The sequence below is a fragment of the Monodelphis domestica genome, chromosome 2 (assembly GCF_027887165.1).
Source record: "Monodelphis domestica isolate mMonDom1 chromosome 2, mMonDom1.pri, whole genome shotgun sequence".
Taxonomy (NCBI): Eukaryota; Metazoa; Chordata; class Mammalia; order Didelphimorphia; family Didelphidae; genus Monodelphis; species Monodelphis domestica.
The window spans coordinates 452487825-452510050 of NC_077228.1; the positions used below are offsets into that span (position 1 = coordinate 452487825).

The window sequence follows — 22226 nt, forward strand, 5'->3', positions numbered from 1 at the left end:
ATGGCCTGATTTCAAATGATGTTAATAAACTAGGGTGACTTTGGAACAAATAAAATTAACATGAATATCCTTAGGTGAGAAATAGGCTAAACCTTTTTTAGAAAAGCACTACCTTGAAATAATCAAGGTAATGGTAACAGGAACAAAAATACATCGTGTCTTAGGATTTCGAGGAGTTTCAGTATATGAAGGGTGGTGAGTTGGTATCAGAAACCTTTTTTTAAGAGATTTGATGAATTTGGTTTTGATCCAAAATACCCTTCATAATAAAGTTTTTTAGGATGCATAGTTAATACTTTGGAATATACCACTAGGGAATTGAAATAATATTTTAGTATCATTTAGTTGTAAGAATTGGAGTTAAGATATGAACACAGAATTCCTAACTCCAATTCTAGCAATTTTTCCAGTATACCATTATCACTATCTCTGTAGAATCCACTAGGACTAAGTGCTCCAGTTAGAATTAACTATCAGTCATACATGCATTATTATTTATGTAATTGGAATTGGAAAGGCAATTTAGGTTTGGATATTTATTTCAACACCAGTCTAAATTACTAATACTTTTGCCTTCCTTTTTCTTCAAATTTTGTACTAAAAATATGTAAAAGCAAGGTATTAAGAAATTTGTGGATTTTTTTTTGTTTGTTTTCTGGTTTTCTTTTTTGGTAGGGGTTGAGGCACTTCACTTACTAGTAAGTAGCAGTACCTCTTCTACTTACAGCAGAACATATAAATAGATAGACCCATAGACAAGTTCCTGAGGTCACTAGAAGAAGTTAATTTGACCAGTCACTCAATCTTGCCTCTATCAGAGAAGGTGCTTGAAATGAGTTCTTTTTAGGCCTTTCCCTGTCTACTATGTTATGCTGCCTTATGAAAATATCATTTTTATTTATATTTTTTGTTCAGACCTCTTTATTTCCCCATATATCACTGTTGCAACATTTATGAAATTAATTTTTATAATTGTATAGATTCTGTTTTTGAACTTCTGGAGCTTTCTTGTGGATGGCATATGATAAATTATAGGAGGAAACAACTGCTCAACTTTAAAATTCTGAGTCCTTTTATTTTTATTTAAAAGAAAATGCTATTTTATTAATATTATTTGCCATTCACTTCTGTTTTAGTGTTGCAATTTTTTCCTTAATGAAGCCTTCTGTAGCTTAGTTGTCTCACTACTAACACAATTGGATTGTTTGTGGGGAGTTTTTGGCCCAGGGCCAGGATTTGTTTGTTTGGGGGGTGGGGGAGGTAGCCTCAAGTTTGTGCAATATTTGGTTGCTTTAACCCTAGCAGATGTTTTGAAGTTAAAAGTTGCTTGACTCCCATCCACATTGTGGTTATGTTTCATGAAATCCAGATGATTTGGAAACAGTGTGTATATGCATTTTGCTTTTTAAAAATATCATTTTGCTACTTTTCATACATCAGTGGCCCAGCACATTTCTTCCTCTTAGATTATTTGTGCATGTACTCGTTTCTTCATTTGTTCCTACTAAAGACCCTTGTTATAAAGATCTAATAAAGTTTAAAGTAAATGAAAGTCAGAGCAGTCTGATGGATTACGTAAGAGTCTGAATATTGTATTGGTTCTAGCTAGTGTTGATAAATGCCATATAGTGTCATAGTTATCTAGCGCTGAACTGAGATGATGAGTGTCTTGGAAAATCCAGCAGACTGTTCTTGTTCTGTTGGTTGCTGTTGAATCTGAGAGAATATACGAGGAGACTTGCTCCTTTCGATGAAGAATCAGACCTAGAGAACAACATGTGGTTTTCCGTTGTTGGAAGAACAGAATCCGCGGTGAGTTGGTTCAACATGCTCTTCTGGATGTATTTCTGCAAAGTTGAAACTGACTTTTAGAGAATGCATTTTTTCCCTCAGTAACTTGTTTAAGCTTGTCAATAATTAACTTAGGAAATAACTGTTTAATGTTCCAAGTTGTTTCTCAGCCAAAAGTTTGTTGAATCTAGAGGAAAATCTGGCTTTTTGTATGCTTTTATATGAGAAAGTTTCATTGCTTTTAAACCTCCAAAATGTAGTCCTATAAAATTGGTTTAATAATGGCAATGTGTAGGTATTTTTATGAAAATAGAAAAATGATTATCTTTTTGCCCTATCAGATGACACCCCCCCCAAAGCATGTTTTCAATTGTTTTTCATGACATGAAAATAAAAAATTATGTCTTAAAAAATACTGAGACAATCTTGCTAACTCCTTGAAATATTTAATTAATTTGTGGGCTTGAAGAAGCATTCTGGTAATTTACAATATATATTGAATTTTATTTTAATCCTGTTTTAGGTAGTTTAGGAGATGAAATAAGCCTTTTATCTTGTATTGGAAAATTACAGCATAGGAGAAACTTTTAATATAGGTACATCTAATTAGATGGAGAACAGTGACCCTCTAATTAAAACATTTGAATTCTTTGCTTTTTTTTTTTTATACTTGTCAGAAAAGATATATGAAAGATGTTCAAGTACTTGAAGTCAGGAAATGTAGCAATTCTTTTACAAAACTGAAAGCCAAAAGGTGTATCCCTGGGGTTATATTTTATAGAAATCCAAAAAAAATTCTGGTGAATTTTCTAAAATGAAGAGAAACTCATTATTTTGAAAAAGTTATTTCTGGTTTGATTTTAGTCATTTATCTATCTATCCATTCATTCATTTGTTATCAGTAGTAGGATTTTTTTGGTTTTCTTTAGGTCTTTAATGTCCCTTCTTAGAATAAACGATTGCCAAATTGTCTTTTTACCTAAATACATAGATATCATCTAATTAACCTTCACTCCCTCCCCTTTTATTAATGAGGAAACTGAAACAGAGAGGTTAGGTAACTTAATTAAAGTGGCCTAACTAGTTAGCAAATTGAGCTGGGAAAACTGGGGGCTCACAGTTCTAGTACAATCAGTGCTCTTTTTAGAACAATGGATTGTTATCATTAATGACCTGCTTTTTATAGCAGAGCAAGAGATGAGTACCCTCAGGTTGCTAGAGATTTTAGTTGACATTCCAAATTAGTGTTAAGGAGCAACTTACATAACCAAAAATATAGCAAATTTTAGAATTAATACAATTTACTAATAAAGGTAGAAGTACAAGAAAGTACCATTTATTTTTATAAGAAGAAAAAATTCAAATTTGTTTTAAGAATTCTCAGTGCCAGAACTTTGTGAGGACTATCAATTTGTAGTCAACTAGTAGTCAATTTGTAAATACACAGAATTTTACTCTTAAATTGAACCTTTTTAAAGTAGAGGCACCTTCCTCATGCTTGGCTCATGGGAAACAAATAGCAAACTAATTGCGCCTTACTTGATTTGTACCACAGTTTTGGCATCATCTCTATGTGATCTGAATTAGGAAGACTTAGTTCTTGGATTTTTAAAATTGCTTTAGGAATCAAAGATGCCTTTATGAATAATGCTAACAAAAGAGTTAAGTAGTGAGGAAAAGAATAAATGAATCCACACCTGGTTCACTTTAAGTATTCTTGAACACAGGTCATTTCAGCTCACCCATTGTTTCAAGACCTCTAATTCTAGAATGCTAAATATGTTGCCATACGTGAATACAATAGGGTTGAGTTAATGCTGTTTGGGCAGATGTTTCTTTCCTCAGGGTGGTGATTTTTTTTTTTTGGAATGCATTTTACTATGATGTTTTTAAGCTGTTAGTCATATCCCACTCCCACTCTGTCATTAAATACTACTGGCATGTTCACAGTGTGGGTTGCTATACTGATCCTCACTTGTTCAGCATCTAAGACAGAAACCTAATACTTGGTAACAGTCAAGACAAGAATATTGGAAAAAAGAAAAAGCCTCTTTTCTTGCTGGCATTTTTTTTTTATTTTCTCACCGGAGCATTAGAACAGGTAAGTCATTTATAAGATGTGTTTCTTTTCTATCTTTAGGAAAAGTAAATGAGTAGCACACCTTTGTGATAATTTTTTTTTTTACTACATCTGATTTTCTTGCCTTTCAACTTTGAAACATATATTTGCAAGCCCAGTGGTTCCTGATATTTTCTTTATTTTATTCTAGAGATAGTTATAGAGAAGTGTTCCAGTGAGAGAGTAAAACTTGTCCGATCAGCAATGTAATTCACAACAGGACTTAAAAGTCTGAATTTAGAAAAATATTACTTTAAGTGATAATATTTAGAGTTTCTCAAGTGAAGAAATCTCTCAGGAGTAGTATGTTTATTCTCAGCAAAATTCTTAAAACAAAAGACTGCATGATTAAATCAGATAAATGTTGACATTTAGGCATAGGTTGGACTAGATGTCCAAAATCCTTTTAATCTGATCTCTACCTTCATTGTGACTTCAAAGTCTAGATTATTTCTCCACATCTTTATTATAAAGAATATATGAAACCACCTACCTTATCTTACAAGGCTTATCAGGAACTCAAATTAGATATGTAAAGCACTTGAAAACGTAATATACCATACTTGCTTTTTAAATTATTTTTCCCCCAGAAATTAAGTTTAGATGTAGAAAATTATGTTGATGATAGTCATTTCAAAATATAATTTCTTAATTTAGACACTCAACCTGTTTTCAGTCAGAAAGTCCAAAATGCTGTGTTTAAATATGTGCAACTTATTTAACATGTGATCATCTAAAAATAACATTAAGAATGGATATGATGAACAAGTTTTATATAAAGATCTTGCTGCCAGACATCATTTAGATTTGATATTTAAACAATTTGCCTTTTAAAACTTGTGCATATATTATTTTATTGTCTTTCAAAGTGACATTCACAAATGTCACCTCATCTCAATCAGAGTCTTAAAAGTTAAATCAGTAGAACACATACTCTCACACATCTAGTTTTGTGAATGAAATCATTAAAAAGACTTTATTTTGACTAACTACAATCTTATGCTAGTTTGGAGACACCTATTGATAAGGTTAGTTATTTATTAGTTAGATGCTAATTTTTTTTACTGCAGGAACTTTTGAAGACTAAGTAATAAGTGAATTAGAATGTTTACAATCTATGTCAATGAAAGTAGTTCTTGTCAATATTGCTTCTTGTGGAATATTGCTATTGGGGGAAAAAAGTTTTATCCTTTCCACAAGTGAAACAGTATGAATATTTTTTTTAATTCAACTTTTTTAGGTGTCCCTAAACAGAAAATAGAGCTTTGATCATTATGAGATTAAAAACAGCTTCTATACTGTATGAATTTCATTAAAATGCATTTAGAGGTATGGTTCTGATAATGAATTTGTTCATCACATCACAAGTTCATTATTCCTTTGTGTTGGAAAAGGTGTAATGATAAGTTAACCTAGACCAGTGGTTCTTAATCTGTGATCTATGACTCATTTTTTTAAAACCCTCACCTCTTCTGTCTTAGAATTGATATTAAATACTGGTTCCAAAGCAGAAGAATGGTAAGGACTAGCAAGTGGAGTGTCTGAGACCCTATTTGAACCCCGTATCTCCTATCTATAGGCCCGGCCCTCACTCCATTGAATCAGCTAGCTGTCTTTTCTCCCCACATTTTAAAAAATCATATTTTGACAATACACTTCAATATCATTTGGTTGCTTTGTAACCTTATGTATCTTATGTATTTAAAAACATTCAGAGAACAGATTCTTAGGTTTTACCAGATTGTCAAATGGCAAACAAAAGTTTGAGAACCTCTGATCTAGACATTAACCAGAGAGTAGAATCCAAGAATTTTATTTACGTAGAACAGACATGAGAAAGGGCTTTGCTTATTCTAATTTACTATTTTAAAATCTTTACTGAACATTCAGAACATATTTCATTAATTTGGTTATCTTTTAGTAATTCAAGGTAAGTGTTAGTGTTTACATTGTTATTAAGTACTGTGATTGCAGGTTGTTAGAGCATCTATAATTTTATCCTGATAAAATTAATATAAACTTTCAGGTAATTTTAAAAGGGAAATATTTTGGGTATCTTGAGAAGGGGGAAAATTTATTTTTCACATTTAAAAAAATGCACATTCAAATAAATGGTGCTAAATATAAATCCAAAATTCATTTTGTATTATTAGTACATTCAACAATTAAAGTTTTTCTTATGATTTGGATTAAGGAAGTCATGCCATATTTGTTTTAAGGAATATAATTTATATGCTATATATTTTTTAAGTTCATTGAAATATCTATATGAATAATTTTAGGGTGTTTTTTATATATTTTATTTACTATATACTTCTATGCCAGTTATTTTGTTAAGCACTTTTACAAATATTAACTTTCATTTGGTTCTGAAAACAACCTTGAGAGGTAGGTGGTGTTAATTATCCCCATTTTACAGTTCAAGAAATGAAGGCAAATAGATTAAATCATGTGCCCAGGGCATATAGCTAGTAAGTGTCTGAAGTTGGATTTGAACTCATTTTCCTAATTTTAAGCCCAGTACACATGCTATCTAGCTGTCTTTTAAATTATGATAAAATTACCATTATATAAGAAATTAATATTTTTCAAAAATCCTTGATAGAATATTTTCATATTAACTATATTAATTTTATATTAGGTTTTGTTTATATGCTAGAAAGCTTAGGTTAAGGTAATGATTTTCACCAGATTTGCTTTTCAAATATGTAGATGGTTAAGTTGCCAGTGGTCAATATTTAAAAAAACAACAACAACAAAACTGTAATTAGTCTCTCTGGACAATTCACTTTAACCTCTCAGTATTCGAGGCATTGAATGGAACATTAAGCCTAGAGTCAGGAAGACCTGAATTCACTTCTAACTTGAGATACTTCCTAAACTATCTGATACAGAGCAAGTCATTTAATCTCTGATTTCCTCAGTTTCCTTAAATGTAAAATGGGGACAATAATACTACCTTTCTCATAGAGTTGTAAATATTGAATGGGTAATATTTATAAATTGCTTATTTATGTTTAAGAGTGCAGAAGAGTTAACTTGCTATTATTAGTATCATCATAATTATTTTAGTAGGCACTTAGTAAATGTTTATTCCATCTACAAAACATCAAGTTAACACATTTCTTGTCTACATTGATAAGAGGTGTGCCCAGCTTGGACACTGTTGGTCTGACTATATCTCCTATTTTCCCCCTTTTCCTCTAACACCTTCTCTTCCATCCAAAAAAGGAAATTCTTTATCATAAGTGTGAAAAATTTTTTGTATCGTGTATGTTTTCTCAATTGATTGAAAATCTTATCCTATTCATTCTCTTTTCAAATTCATCAACCTCAGGAATTATATAAACAGCTGTGCTATCTTAGCAAGAATATTTTCAGTTAGTCAAGTTGTAAATGATGTGGTTAAGTGTTTATTCATTTTCTCCACACAAAAGGCATATGTCTTTAGTGTGATGCCGTATTCTGAAATATGGATCATTTTTTTATTTTCCAAGGCTAATTCAATGAGTAGATTCTAAAAAGACCTTTGAGTACAACTTAATGACCATATCTGTCAAGGCTAGCGAAGTGTGGAGTTTGTGGAATGGGTTCAATACCAATACATTACTGCTTAGAGATGCAAAACTCCAAGAGCAGCGTAATAACAGCAGTTGGATGCTAAATAGAGCAGTTTTGCCCAAGTTTTGTAGTCTTCCCCCGCCTTTCTTTTTCACTCATGATATATCAGGACCATATGTAGTTATGTGACAAAATGAAAGCAACTTGTAAGAAAATGAAGTTGGGAAAATCTACCCCTGAATACAATATGTTGAAGAAGTTCTTGCTATAGGTCACTCGGTTTTGAAGGCATCCTCTAGAGTATGATTTACTAAACTGTAAGAGCATTCAAAAGACAATAAAAACTCCCAATTGGTATGCCCATTTTCTCTTCTCTATAAAATAATTTAAGGACTTACATATTTATCAAAGTTATGTTTGATCATAATCTGAGAGCAAATTGGATGGCTTTTTGCACTTTATTTTCCAGAGTTGATTTCATCTTCATATTCACCAAATTGAATGTGAGATTTAGGGAATACAAGATGCTGCTTTATTGTTTTTTGATAGTAAAGATTTTAAAAGAGCAAAAAGAAGATCCAAAGATTCTGGAGCCATGTTCATGAACACTAAAATTCCCTCATCTGATCACAGTCTCTGGCTATTCACATGTCAAAATTTTATAAGATTCCTTGATAAATGAAACTTCAGGGAAAAAAAAATTCTTAAACTATATTTAATTAATTGAGATATAAATAGTATCAAACTAAAATTCTAGATGCTGTTACTTTGTCAGGAGGTTCCCCTTTCCCTATTTCCTGTCATCAAACTAGGGGACTTCCACATCACATATAAATACTCACTCATGTACTGTAATTTTCCAGTTTCTCATCTTACTCATTTGCCATGACCTCCTCTCCCCCATTTCAGCTGTGCACAGAGATATATCGATAAATTGATACCTTCCTTATTTGTGAATACTGGGAATTCTCCTTTCCATTGGAATGCTCAGTCCTACTCTTTGTCGTCATTGATAGTAGTAATAATGACAACAATAATGTCTAACATTTATAGTAGAACCTCATTTTATGTGATCAATATGTTACAAGAAATTTTGTCTGTTGAAAATTACACACAGTAGTGAACTTCATTTATTTAATAAGTATTTCTTACATGAACATTCCTAGGCACTTTGTGACTTTTTTTAAGTTTAACAGAACTACCAGCATCTCTACCCTTATAAATTGGGGCTATTATTAACAGCTAAATAATAATGAAATAAAGAGAAGCACTGCTCAGACAGGAATAGACTTTTTTTTTTACTAGGGAGAAATCCAGACAAAGACTGTTGCAGGGCCATATCAAATCAGTTGCCAGGTTCCCTCTATTCTACCTTTGTAACTTTATCTATACCCTTTTCTCTCCTGACACTGCCACCACGCTTGTGAAAGAAAGCCCTTATACTTGCCGGGTCTTTACTTAGCTGTCAAACTGATCTTCCTGAAGCACAGTCAACTCCAGGATCAAATAAAAAATTTGGCATTCAAAGCCTTTTTTTTTACCTAGACTTTTTAAAATGCGCAGAAAAACTTTTTAAAAAACCCTTACATTCTCTTTTAGAATCCTTACAAATTTTGGCTCCAAGAAGAGCAGTAAGGGTAGCTACCTGAAGTTTAAGTGACTTGTCTTGTTGAGGGTCATACAGCCTGGAAGTGTTTGAGGCTAGATTTGAGCCTAGGCCCTCCCAACTCTAAGTCTGGCTTTCTGTCCACAGACTCCAAAATATGCAGTCTTCTTAAATCTTACTGTAACTCTAGTGGGGAAGGGGGGATGCCCAGCACTTAGTAAGTGATGCTAGATAAATAGCAGGTACTTAACAAATGCTAGTTGACTAGTTACATTAGCATAATCGGCTACCCACACACTATTGTACTCATCTGCATGCTATCATAACTACCATAAGCAAATTAACAATATAGCAATTAATAGAATTAATTTGTAATCTCAGAGGGAAGACACTGAAATCAGGTATGTTGGACAGCAAGTTGTAAGAAGAATGGAGGTGTGGTAGAAGTGGTAATTTATGAAGATTTTGAATGCCAAAGTGAGGATTTTGCCATTGATCCCAGCAGTGATTGGGGAGTGTCAGGGATCTGATCAGGCGTGCCCTCTAGTTGGAGGTTGGCTTGGAGCAGGCCGACTTGAGTCAGCGAGCCCACTGTGAGATAACAAGGGCCCACATCAGGTTATTGGCAGTGTCAGGAGAGATGCCAAGAAGATGAAGTCAGTAGAACTTGGCAACAGATTGGGTATTGAGAGGTGAGAATGAGGTGTGGAGAGCCTGGGTGCCTGAGAGGATAAATGGTACTCTTGATAGTAATAGAGAAGTTAGGAAGAGGCAAAGGTTTGAGAAGAAATATGAGTTAGTTTGGACATGATAAAATTGTCTATAGCATGCCAAGTCTGAGATGTGTATTAAAAATAGATAATCTGTGGATATATTTCTAGTTGCAGTAAAGGGATACTCTGGCTTGTGACTAGAGAGATACTAGGGGAAACTTCAAGGTGCCTAGTTATAATGGAGATATATCTTCAGAGATAGATGCTACTAGAGGGAGTATTCTGGGGTTGCCTATTGATCACTATTGATGGCTAATAGATCTAGCTATTTCCTACCTTCCTCCTTCCTTCACCTCCCAGTTTCCACCCACGCCCTTCTGTCTCCCTTTCCCCTCCCCTGGTCTTAGTCAGCCACCTTCTAAGTAACTCAGGGGAACTATGAGATTTCAGAGAAATATTCTTTACTCTTCTTTTCTCAAGTAAGGGGATTTATTGGGAACAACAGGATGGAGAACTGAGGTAAGATGAGGTGAGAGGGATTAGGGTTTCCCTAATCTATAATGAGGGATAGGAGGATTTTGGGAAATGTCAGTCCTGTCACAACTGTGGCTCAGGGACAGTCAGAGAGTGTGGAGGACAAGTGTTTTTCTTCTTTTCTTCTTTAAATCAGTCAGATAATCTTTGCTTGATTAATTCAAGTCCAGACTCTGTCTGAAGCCACAAAGGTCTCTCTCTGTCTAGGTCAGAAAAAACTAGTCCCTCCCTTGGTCAGAAACCCCACAGAAGAAGTCTGTCAGTTCATCTCCTCTGGCCAGGCTCCAACTGACTTCCCTGGGAACATTCCGTTTGGAATCTTCACCTTTCACACATCACATTGACAGATGATGTCCCCAGCTTTCTGTCGTGCATTCTTGAAATTCTCTCTTCCTTCATGCCTCTTCCATAGATGTCTAATAGGAATTTAGAACCAAGGAACTAGAAGTAAGGATAGAAGACAGGGCTGGATAAGTAGATTTGAGGGTCATCATCAGAGACATGATTATTTAAAACTTCTGAGCTGATGAGATTGCCAAATAATATAGTGAGAGACTGGACGTAATAGAGTCATGGTAGCAGGAAAAGCCCAGGACAGGATGGGGATATGTGTGTATAAAAATTCGTATCTTGACATTTATCTGAGGGATAGTGAATTGGGCCTAGAATTGAATAAGAAGAAAATAAGGTAGATTACATGTGGGAAACTAATAGTGCAGTATATTTAGTGAAATCTGTGAAAAATGCAGGGCCTCTTCAGAAATAGCACCACAATCAGGAAGGATTTATTAACTGTCTAGTTTGTGTCAGTCATTCAATATACAAATACAAACTGTATTTTCAGGGATTGTGCATTCTTCTATATGCACACAAAATAAATGTAAGGGAGTTAAATACAACACAAGGAGGTAGGGGGGAGAATATATAACAGTGTTGGGAATCAAGAATGGTTTCATGTTGGAGATGATGGATGAGCTGCATCTTGAAACAAGTGTGAGATTCTGTTATCTGGAGACAAGGAAAAATAATAAATGTTGACTGAGGAAGGGGAGTACATTCAAATGAGAAGCAGTTACATGTAAAGTCTTGGGATGGGAAATTGATTGTCATTATGTAAAGTCTTGGGATGGGAAATTGATTGTCATTTGTGAATAAAAAAGAGAAGGTTTCTTTGGGTCTCCTGTACAATGTAAAGTGGTGAATGGAAGATCAGTTAGGGCTTGGCTGTGAGGGATTTTTAAAACTAAAGAAATTTGTACTTTAAGGAAGACTTTGCAATGTTCTGCCCTTCCTAGAGACAATATGGCACCAGTAGAGCTTATCAAATTGAGAGTTTTGGTCATATTTATGTTTAAGTAAAGTTTGTTTGGTAGCCTGGTGGAGCATGGAGTCGGAACTGGGAGCCAAGAAACTCTTTAGGAGATCTTTGCAATATTTTAGATGAGAGGTGGCTAGTCCCTCAGATTGCATGATGATCTTATAAAAAGAGAGAAAGGGGTTTGATTTGAAAGCAGAAATCACAAGATTTGGCAACTGTTTGATATTTGGCATGATCAATGAACTTAAATAGAACTTGAGACTATGTACTTAGAATTTCATTAACAAGAGGTTAAATTAATTGCCCAGCCAGTATGTACCAAAGTGTGAAGTCTTCTTGACTTGATTTCCAAGGGCACCTCTCTATCCACTGTACCATACTGCCTCATTTAGAGTTCACTAGTAGTTCCACACTTAACAGTGAGTGAACAGCACCAAATTCCCATTTTTTGCTGATGTGCTGGAAATCTGTGTACCAACAACCTTTTTTATTACTTAAACCATTTATGGGAGGCCCAAATCCTTCTCATCATATCATTGTCCCTTGGCAGTAAAAGTACCTCAGTGGCCCATGAGGCTGTGGGATAGATAGTATCTTTCAGATTTGAGTTCCTTGGGAATTCTGCCCAAGGCATGTGTTAAACTCCTAAGGCATGATGCTGATTGCCAGCAAGTACCATTAGGGAAAACTGAAAAGAACTTTGAAGAACATAACTAATTATCAAAATTGTCCATGACTCAAAAAACTATGGAAAATATGCTTTGTAGATGTGAATACATTGCCAGTGATGCTTGCAAGATATTTCATAAATGCTATTATTAAGAGGTAGTATGATAAGAACAAGAAACCAGTTGTATAATAGAGAGTGACTAGTGGACAGTCTACCATTATCCATGAAATGTTAAGAGAAGTCTGGCATATAGGCTATAGGATTTATGCATTCATATGGACACAAAGTATATATGGTGAGAAGGTGTGGATGCTACCTGCACCAAGTCAACATGGATCTAGCAAAATAAGGAAGTACTTATGAGTAGTGGCCATAATTGGTAGTCAGAATTTATGGTTTTCAAATCAGTCAAGAGAAAAAGGGTAGAAAAGTGAAATGCATTTTAAACAATTTAATAGTTTAATGCAGTTTTAAAATATAGTAAAATACCTTATACAGATTTTGTTTAATACAACATAAAAATCATAATTTTTGTGACTTTAACACATGATTGTAAAAGTGCTTTGTCAAAAACTGCTATCTTGGCCAGATTTCTGACTTTTAAAAAACTTTTATATATTTTACAAACTAAGTGATGCAGTTGCTTAGTTCTGTGAAATTACCAGTTTACATTTATAATTTAATACAGATTTTATCCTGAGATCTTGTCTAAATCCCAAAGTACATATAATGAAAATTTTGAAATTGTCCTTTGTAGTTGTCTCTAACCTCTGAAATCAGTTGAGAGGTTAAGGCTTAATTCACTCTAATTACTTATTCCTTTGTAAGCAACCAGTTATTAAGTTAAATGCTTTTATTGCTTCAGTGGGTCTGTGATCTCATCAGTGTGTTACTTTGCATCACTGCAGATTCCTACCTATCCATTTACCCTCCAATGAAATTTTAATTTAGAGGTCTTGTATGAGTGGAGAAAAGGAAGGAAAACTAAGAAAACAAGAATATCATAAACGTCCATGTCAGTTTACTATTTTGTCAGTAATATGTATGATAGAAGTCTTTTCCAATTCTGAGGTTCTCTAAATATACAGTAAAGTATAATAGAGCATGAGACATACATAAAATATGAAGTGCCATTGTAGCTCTCAGGGAAAAGGAAAGAAATTTTTTCTGTTTCTTTAAACACTACAGAGATGTCTGAGGACTAGATTTACTTGCTGAGTAATTACTATAGTTGTTTGAAGGTTAATTCAGTGGCACTTGTAAATTCAACTTTCAGTAATATAAATGTAAATCATTGATAATTTTGTGAGCAGAATCTTATAATAATTAAATTTCAGGAGCATAAATGAAACTTATACATTTACAATTACTGAAAATAATTTAATATTCTATTTTTATTTTAATAAATGTATCACTTGCCAGTTCTTAGCTGATGAATTCTGAATAAATGACCTCTTATTTGCAAAAAACATCATTTGGCATAATTAATCCATAAGACGGCCTTTTCAGTTTTAGCATGATTTATTATGCAAATATAGAAAGATTTGTTCTGGAATATTCCTCTTTATCTTCAATTCAATGAATTTATTTTTTATGTTTTTATTAACAATTTTCTGGGAAGAATTTTGAAGTATAGCCTTTCAAATTATTGTAATGTGCCTAAGTTATACTAGAAGAGCAGGATTCACTGTTTATTTTCTTTTTTCTTTTTTTTTAAATACAATACTGTGTATTGGCTCCAAGGCAAAAGAGTGGCAAGGGCTAGGCAATGGGGGTCAAGTGACTTGCCCAGGGTCACACAGCTAGGAAGTGGCTGAGGCCGGATTTGAATCTAAGACCTCCCGTCTCTAGGCCTGGTTCTCAATCCACTGAGCTACCCAGCTGCCCTCTCACTGTTTATTTTCTTGACAAATATTTGTTGGGTATTTATGTGCCATAATCCATGCATATGAGTGTATTTGTAGATTGTTGGTGCCATATATGATATAGATGTGATCGTTTGTAACTGAGGTGAAATGAGTTATTGTTGTTAATATGAAAGTTCTTTTACATAATATTAATATTTTCTTTTCACAGTTTTTGATCTATATAGGAATTGTACTAAAGTTGAGGAAAAGAAAATGAAAGGAAGTTCTTTTTAATGAATAGAAAGCACTACTAGAAACAAACTGAAAGCCTTTACCGAGTTTCTTAACTTCCCTGCCCCTTCCTTCTTCCCATCCTTCCATACTGGTGTGGAAACTTTCTTTATATTAAGGTGTCTAACAGTCAATAAACAAACATTGGGATACGGGGGTGGGGGGGGGGTGGGGGGCGCGCCATTGGATGGAAACAGGAAGGTTCAGATGTGGCCCAGACACTTCCCAGTTGTATAACCTTGGGCAAGTCACTTAATCCTGCTTGCCTGGAATTTAGTGCTCGTCTGCCTTAGAATAGCATTGATTATGTGTAGTATCAATTTTATTTTTTATATACACATACATGTATAAAAAGACAGAAGGTAAGAATTAAAAAAAATTAAATAGTTATGTGTCAGATATTGTGCTCAGCACTGGAGATAGGAAGAAAAGTATAAGACAATCCCTTCCCTTAAGGAGCTGACAGACTAATAGATGAAAACAATATATAATAAGAAGCTAAAAATAGAAATGAGTTCAGATAAATCTTGGAAAGACTTACACGAACTGATGCAGAAGCAGCAGAACAGTGTATACAGTAACAGAAATATTATACAATGATCAACTGTGTAGGACTAAACTATTATCAACAAACAAGGCTTCAAGAGAACCCCAAGGGACTCATGATAAAAATGTTATCCTCAGCCAAAGAAGGAAATATTGGAACCTGATTGCAAATCCAAAGAACACCATCCTTCACTTTATTTCCTTCCTGAGCTTTTTGTTGCATATGTGATATGTGTCAGTCATGACATGAGGAATATGGGAAATATATATTACATTAAAACATTGGTATAACATATATAAGACTATTTATCACCTTGGGGAAGTAGTGAATCTCATTCACAAAATATCAGAAATTGTCAAAAATTGTTTCTACATGTAATTGAAAAAATTTTAATTAAAAACCAAAGAAAAAACTAAAGTGGGGTTGGGGAGGTCATTTGGAATGAAGATCCAGGGAAATATCCATTTATTTCATCTTGTAGAATGATGTGTTTCTGAAGATGATGTTCAGTAAGGCATTTGGGAGGAAAATGATGAAGGAAATTTACTGATTTCCCTCTGTAAATAGTGTTCCCGAATATCTACTTTCCACCTTCCCTTATCAGAAGGAAGGGGGAGGTCCCTATGAGTAGGGGGAAATCAAAGGACTAGAAAGATTTAGAGAAACTTTTAATGCCTGGCCTTTTTGTTAATTTATCACTTTGATAAATTTAGATAGGAGTACATGTTTAAAAATATTTCAAAGGAACAAAATTTCAGAAATTGCTTTATTCTTCCTAAACTTCATTATTCAGGAACATTATTCCTGATAACCTAAGTTCCTTGTGTTGAGGTTTTAAACCCAATTCCTCTTGGGCTATAAATAGAAAACAATCATCAGTTTATAATTGATAATTCTTTGTAACATTTTAAACTCTTCAACTTCAATATTTTTATTGTGAGGCTATTTTTTAAAGGCTATAATTAAATTTAACTGCCCTCATTCAACTTTATCATCAAAAATATTACTGCATCATACCTTTTTATTTTATTATGCATTAATGTAAGAAAATGAATGCACAGAAAGATCTTAACTAGCCCTTTTATTGGTCAAAAGAAGAAGGCCTAAACTGTACCAATATAAGGATTTCTCTTCAGACTTTTTTGTTCTTGACCTCTCTGCTACATTACATTATTGAGCTCCCTTTCTTCCCAGATGCTTTCTTTCTGAATTTTCATGACATATACTTTCTTGGTTTTTCTCCAACTTAAATGAACACTCTCCTCTCTCCCCCCCAGTCTCCATTGTTCACTCCATAGCATCCTATTATTATCTCTGTGTAGGTATCTCAGTTCCCATCCTGACTGTGTGTTCTTGGATCTTTAGTCCTACATCACCAGTTGTTTTATCTTTTCAAGCTCAGTATATCCAAATTTGAATTCCTCTTTATTCCACCTCTCACCTACTTCTTTTTCAAATTTGTCTGTTTCTCTTAAAAGACCTCATCATTCTTCTAGTCTCTTAGCATTATAACCTTGGACATTATCCTCACAGGTGGGGCCCTATCTCACCCTTCACCCATGCATACCCCAGCATTATTTAATTTTTTTGTATCTTTTGCACTTAGCATTCCGTCTTATATACAAAAGGAAAGTGGTTGTTGATGAATGTTCCTTATAAAGTCATAATTATAAAACTCTTACTGTGTAAACTAAGTATTACTATTTTAGAATAATAGTTTTATGTTTAATTAGTGATTTGAATTTAATTCTAAAGGGAGAAAGGGAAAATAAGTTGTAAGAATGCCAGATAATAATTATAAATAGTCCTTTGGATTGTAGTTGTTAATTTAGAGGAATAAAAAAAAGATAAAATTTAGAATATGTGATGGTAATAGTTGAAATTTGCATAAGATTTTTCATATTTGCAAAATCTGCATGACAGTCACTACAGATATCATCTCCATTTTCAAAATAAGGAAACTGAGATTAAGAGATGTGTTTTGGCCATAGTCACCTGTTCCATATTCATTTTTAAGCAACTTCTTTTTTTTTTTTAATTTGTGACTGTAACATAGTCATTGGTGGCAGCTCAGTGGCACAATAGATAAGAGTTGTGAAGCCTGTAGTCATGAATCCCTGAGTTCAAATTCACACACTTACTAGCTTTGTGATCCTGGGTAAGTCTCTTTCTTCAACCTTAAAATGAACTAGAGAAGGAAATGGCAAACTACTCCAGTGTCTTTGCCAAGAAAATAACAAAAAGGGTCACAAAGGGCTGAATATGATAGAAATGAATGAACAACAGCAAAAAAAAATTTAACAGCACTTCGTTTTATCATAAGATCATAGAACCAGATATATGAAACTAGAAAGGATCTTAAGAGGCTACCTGTTCCAGTATTCTTATTTTGCAAATGAAAAAACTGATTCAGTGAGGTGAAGTCACTGGCTTTAAAAAGATATATGTTTTCATGTGGGTGACTTACTACCTACATAACTGTCTGCTGGCCTTTATTTTTCCTCTTAACTACATAGTACTGAATAAATAGATATAAGAAAACAAGCTGGATTACTACATAAATGGCTTTAATAAGTAACATAAAATTAATGTTTTTGACACATTATAAAAGTAATATTTATCAGAATACCATATAGCACCCACATTCCCTATATTTCCTTGTTTGTATTCAGGAGAACAGAATCATAGCAGATTTGTTCTGGCAAATATTTAACAACTAGTGAACAGATTTACACAGAACATACATTAAGTTTAATCTGCAATATTAAGATATTTCTCTCGTTTTTATTTTGAACAGTCAACAGAGCAAGCATATAAATCAAATCCTGATTTGTAACTTTCTTCTGATTTCTGATTTACTAATAAATAAATAAATGCTCACGCTGAAACTATAAGTCTCTTTTCCCCATCCTTATGAGCTGGCTTAGGTTTTTATCTCTGAATATTTGCATCTATATACTAGACTAGATGACTTGTTCATTTTGGGGGGAATTGTAATCATTTTCTTACTAAATATCAGCTGCTTTTTTAGGTCCTAATGATACAAAGATAAAAAAAATAGTACTTCTTTTCAATTTGCTTATTTTTGATTGGTAGAAACATTGTATTAGCTTGTATAAGTATACAGAAAATATACACATGAATAGAAGGTATTTTTTAGGAGAAAGAAGGATATTAGCAAGTGTAAAAGATTAAGATGCACCTAAGTAATAGTAATAAAAGAAGCGAAATTAAAATATTTTTGGGTTAAATAATTAAAATATATAGTTGTTTCTAACTATCTCCCCAAGCTTTCATTTTTTTTAGTATTCTACAGTTCACAAAGCATTTTGTTCATTTTGTATTGTAGAACTATCAGTTATTTATATTTTACTGGTGAGGAAGATGAAGTTCTTAGAGGTCATAAATCTAATAAGGGGTAGTGTTGGTATCCAAAGACAGATCATTGCTTTCCAGAACTTATTTTTTCTCCACTATTAAACATTTCAGAGCATTAACATTTTTTTCGATTATTACTAATAGACCTATATTTAAGATGTTGTCACTGCGTTTTGGAATTTAGGAACTTTTCTTATCTACTACTTTTTTGGTTTACCGTAGTGAGTAGTTTAATGCTATTTAAATGCAATTTTTAATTTTTTTACATTTAGAAACTTTTGATTTTAAGTATACCAAATCTACTTCTAAAAGTAAAGTTTTAAACATGGTGTATGTTTTCTCTTTCCATAGGGTGCAGGCCAAGATAAACTTGGAATTTATGTGAAGTCTGTTGTAAAAGGAGGTGCTGCAGATGTGGTTAGTAAAACTTTTTAGTTAGAAAATTGCTAGGATGTCAAAAGTTTTACTGATTAAAAAAGTTAATTGTAACTATTAATCAAATGTAGTTTCCATTTTAATAGTTGGTTAAAACATTAAATATAAAGACTCTCCTTTCTTCTTCTCCCTGACTTTTCTATAATTTATTAATAGGATGGTCGTCTGGCTGCAGGTGATCAGCTGCTTAGTGTGGATGGACGGAGTTTGGTAGGACTGTCCCAAGAAAGGTATTTATTTTTCTTTGTTAGAATAAAAGTTAATAAGTAGAATTTGTCAATAACTTTGGCAGCACTCTATAGTATTCTGTATCCTCAATTTAATATTGCCAATATAATAGAAATTTTTAAAAATAAATTAATTTTCAAAGTTGACACAGTCTCTTAAATTGTAAACACATTTCTAATGATAGTAAATGACCCACTTGTTCTGCCATAATTCACTTTCTAAGAAAGAATGAGCAGGCATCTATTATTGATGGACAAAGAGTCACTTGGGAAAAGTAGAAGATGTACCTGTTTAATACTTCTGTTAGTCTTGGAGTACATTCTTGTGATATCACAGCTCTGACACAGTCTTCAGTGTTCTTCCATTTCCAATGTTCTTATGCAGGGCAGCAGAGCTCATGACAAGAACGGGTTCTGTGGTAACATTAGAAGTTGCAAAACAAGGAGCAATTTACCACGGCCTGGCTACTCTGCTCAACCAGCCTTCTCCCATGATGCAAAGAGGTGAGAATTAGTCATGGAAAATAGAATGTGTCTTTTATTGTAAGTCTTTTTTCTTAGATTAAGTACACATGGTTAAAAAAAATTGGATTTGTATCTGATTGCCTCCTATATCGTCTTTTGTCACATGGTATTATTTGCTGTCCCTCATGCATGCCCTGCACTTTCTGCCTCTCTATATCTTTTCTTATATATTTATTCTTGGAATGTTTCATTTCCCTATGCCAGTTGAGATCCATCCTGCCCATCCTTAAATATCTACTCAAGTACCATCTCTTCCCCAGACTTTACTGATCCTTACTCGAGTATGATGCCACACTCGCTTGTTCTTTTGACCATGCCCTTTATTATAAGCAATAATTCCCAGATAGAGGATGTCCATCATAGAATCCAAATGGAATGAAGAATGTTTAGATGGTGAGGGCCTCTTTCTCCTGTTTCAGATAATACTATGTAGATGTCATTAAGCTTTAAAATCCTATATAAAGTCTCTTTGAAATCCATCACTGTTCAAGAGTTTGGGTTAATAGACTACACAGGATAAACAAGTAAATGAAGAATACCTATTATACATATTACAATCTGCAGTTAGAGGACAATTTATAGAGCCAGAAATTTCTGTTTGTTTATACACACACAAACATGTTGCACAGACACTATAAGTGAATGATGAATTGGGTCTAAAATTACATAGGAGGAGGAAAGTGGACTACATCTCTTTGTAGAGCAATTTTAGTGATCAAGAAAATTTTTTTAGCCCTACATTTCCTAAAATATCTTTCTACTTACCCCCTCTTAGCCTCTATAACAAGACTAAAAAAGAAGGGGAAAAATAATTCAGCAAAATTAACCAATGTATCAGAATAATCTAATGATATATTTAGTGTTCTGCTTCCATAGTCCCTTACCTCTGCAAAGAATCACGGTGGATATGCCTTTTCATTCATATATGTGTATGTGTGTGATCAATTTTTTTTTCCTTGTTCTTCCTTGCTTCATCTGAAGAATCAGTTTACATAGTAACTTGTATACTAAAAGTAGTCTAAAAGATATCATCCAGGAAATGTATGAAACCACAGATAGTTCAATAGGTTAAAAAAAACCACTAGAATTTAAAATGTAAGCATTAGTCATTAGTCTAATTACATCATTTACAAATGAGAAAATGGGCCCAGAGAAATCTAGTGACATATGTAGGGCATATAGGACAGAATTCTTCATGTAGGAAGGAGAATTAATAGCTAGAGCACTCTTAGTGCATCACTTGGAAGAAACCCATTGTGGGAAGCTGAACCATTTGTTTTTGTTGAATCATTTAGAGAGGCTTTTAGAAGTCAATCGATGAGAATCACTCAAATTGAGAAGCTGTGGATTGATTATAATATAAATCATTATAGACAGTACACAATCTTTTAGCAGGGGCTAACATAATAATCTTCCCATAGATTTTGTTCCCTAAACCCTCATTTTCATTACATTATAATTAATATGACAAAATTAAAGTTAATGTATACATTGACTCTAATTGGAGAACTCTTCGATGTCTTATGGCTGTCTCATTCCAATAAAATAAAATTCTTTCTCAGTTGGCGAAATTTTTTTCAGAAAATAAAGGAAATAACAAAAAGAACTACTGCTGCAGACATAATGTTGATGACAAGGGAGAGTCATGATTTTTGCTGATTGCTGGGGGTTTCTTTCCCCAGTACTATGGGGAGTAAAGTGGAATAATAAATCAAGGAGTAGATTGGGCAATTGGAGGTGGGGAAGAAAGTGAGAGAAGATAGACTAGGATAGGTTTTTTTTTGCCATACAATGATTTGATGCATATTGGGGGTAGAGGGAATGTCCCCAACTAACAGAGCTGAGTTAGAGTCTTGGTAGTTTAGGGACCCAAGAAAGCAGTAAGACGAAGCTCATGAATGAAGACCTAACACCATTTCCCACCTGAGTGGGTCTTTTTCTGCCTGGGAACAGAAGAAACTTTAAAGCTTTGCCTTTCCACTTAAAGGACCCTGAGAACTCCTGCCAAAAAGGAAGTTGGAGAAGGAAGAGAAGGTTCCAGTTCCCTAAGACTCTTACACCACTTGACTGCACCTTCCCAGTGCCATCAAACAATTATTGCTAGTGCCATATCCTTCTTGCTCAATATTCTCCTAGGGAAGTCAGCTAAAGAGGAAATAAGGAAACTTTCACCTAAAATCTTAATGTGTTTAAGACTATCTGAATGAGGATGGTGAAGGGGTCTCATAACCAAGAACAAAAGCAGGCTTAAGTTCATGCTTTACTGAGGCTAACAAACTACTAAGGACAAGAAATTGTTTTTGGCATTTTGAAAAGGTAAATTGGGATCAAATAAAAGAAGGGATAGGCCAGGTGCTTGATAATGTATGGTATGATATTAATAGAAAAAGCAAAAATTTTCATCTCCTTTTTCTCTTCTGTTTTCTGTATAGAAGTTCTTAACCTGGTTTAGATTTCAGAGTCCATGAATTATGTGTGTGTGTGTGTGGGGAAATTTTATTATTTTTCTTAGAAGTGGTTCATAGTCTTAACCCTGTCTGCCAAAAGGGATCATACTACAATGATAGATTAAGATCCAGTGGTATAGTGGAATGTCTTTTGTATGGGAAAGAGTAGCAAAACTCTCCAGTTGCAGTTGAATCCCCAAACAAGTAAATAAATGAA

General features: G+C 33.7%; 1 protein-coding gene across 34 annotated transcripts in view; it reads left to right on the top strand.

Annotated features, from left to right (window-relative positions):
- Positions 1-22226, top strand: part of AFDN (afadin, adherens junction formation factor) — a 184250-nt gene that overhangs the window by 132477 nt on the left and 29547 nt on the right. For all 34 annotated transcript variants that reach the window (XR_008916722.1, XM_056819025.1, XM_056819026.1 and 31 more), the window contains 3 exons: positions 18727-18792; positions 18967-19040; positions 19423-19541. Coding sequence is in view for 33 of the 34 variants with exons in the window: in XM_056819025.1 (XP_056675003.1) it covers positions 18727-18792; positions 18967-19040; positions 19423-19541 (259 nt within the window). In the remaining variant the exon portion in view is untranslated. The remainder of the gene's footprint in view (positions 1-18726; positions 18793-18966; positions 19041-19422; positions 19542-22226) is intronic.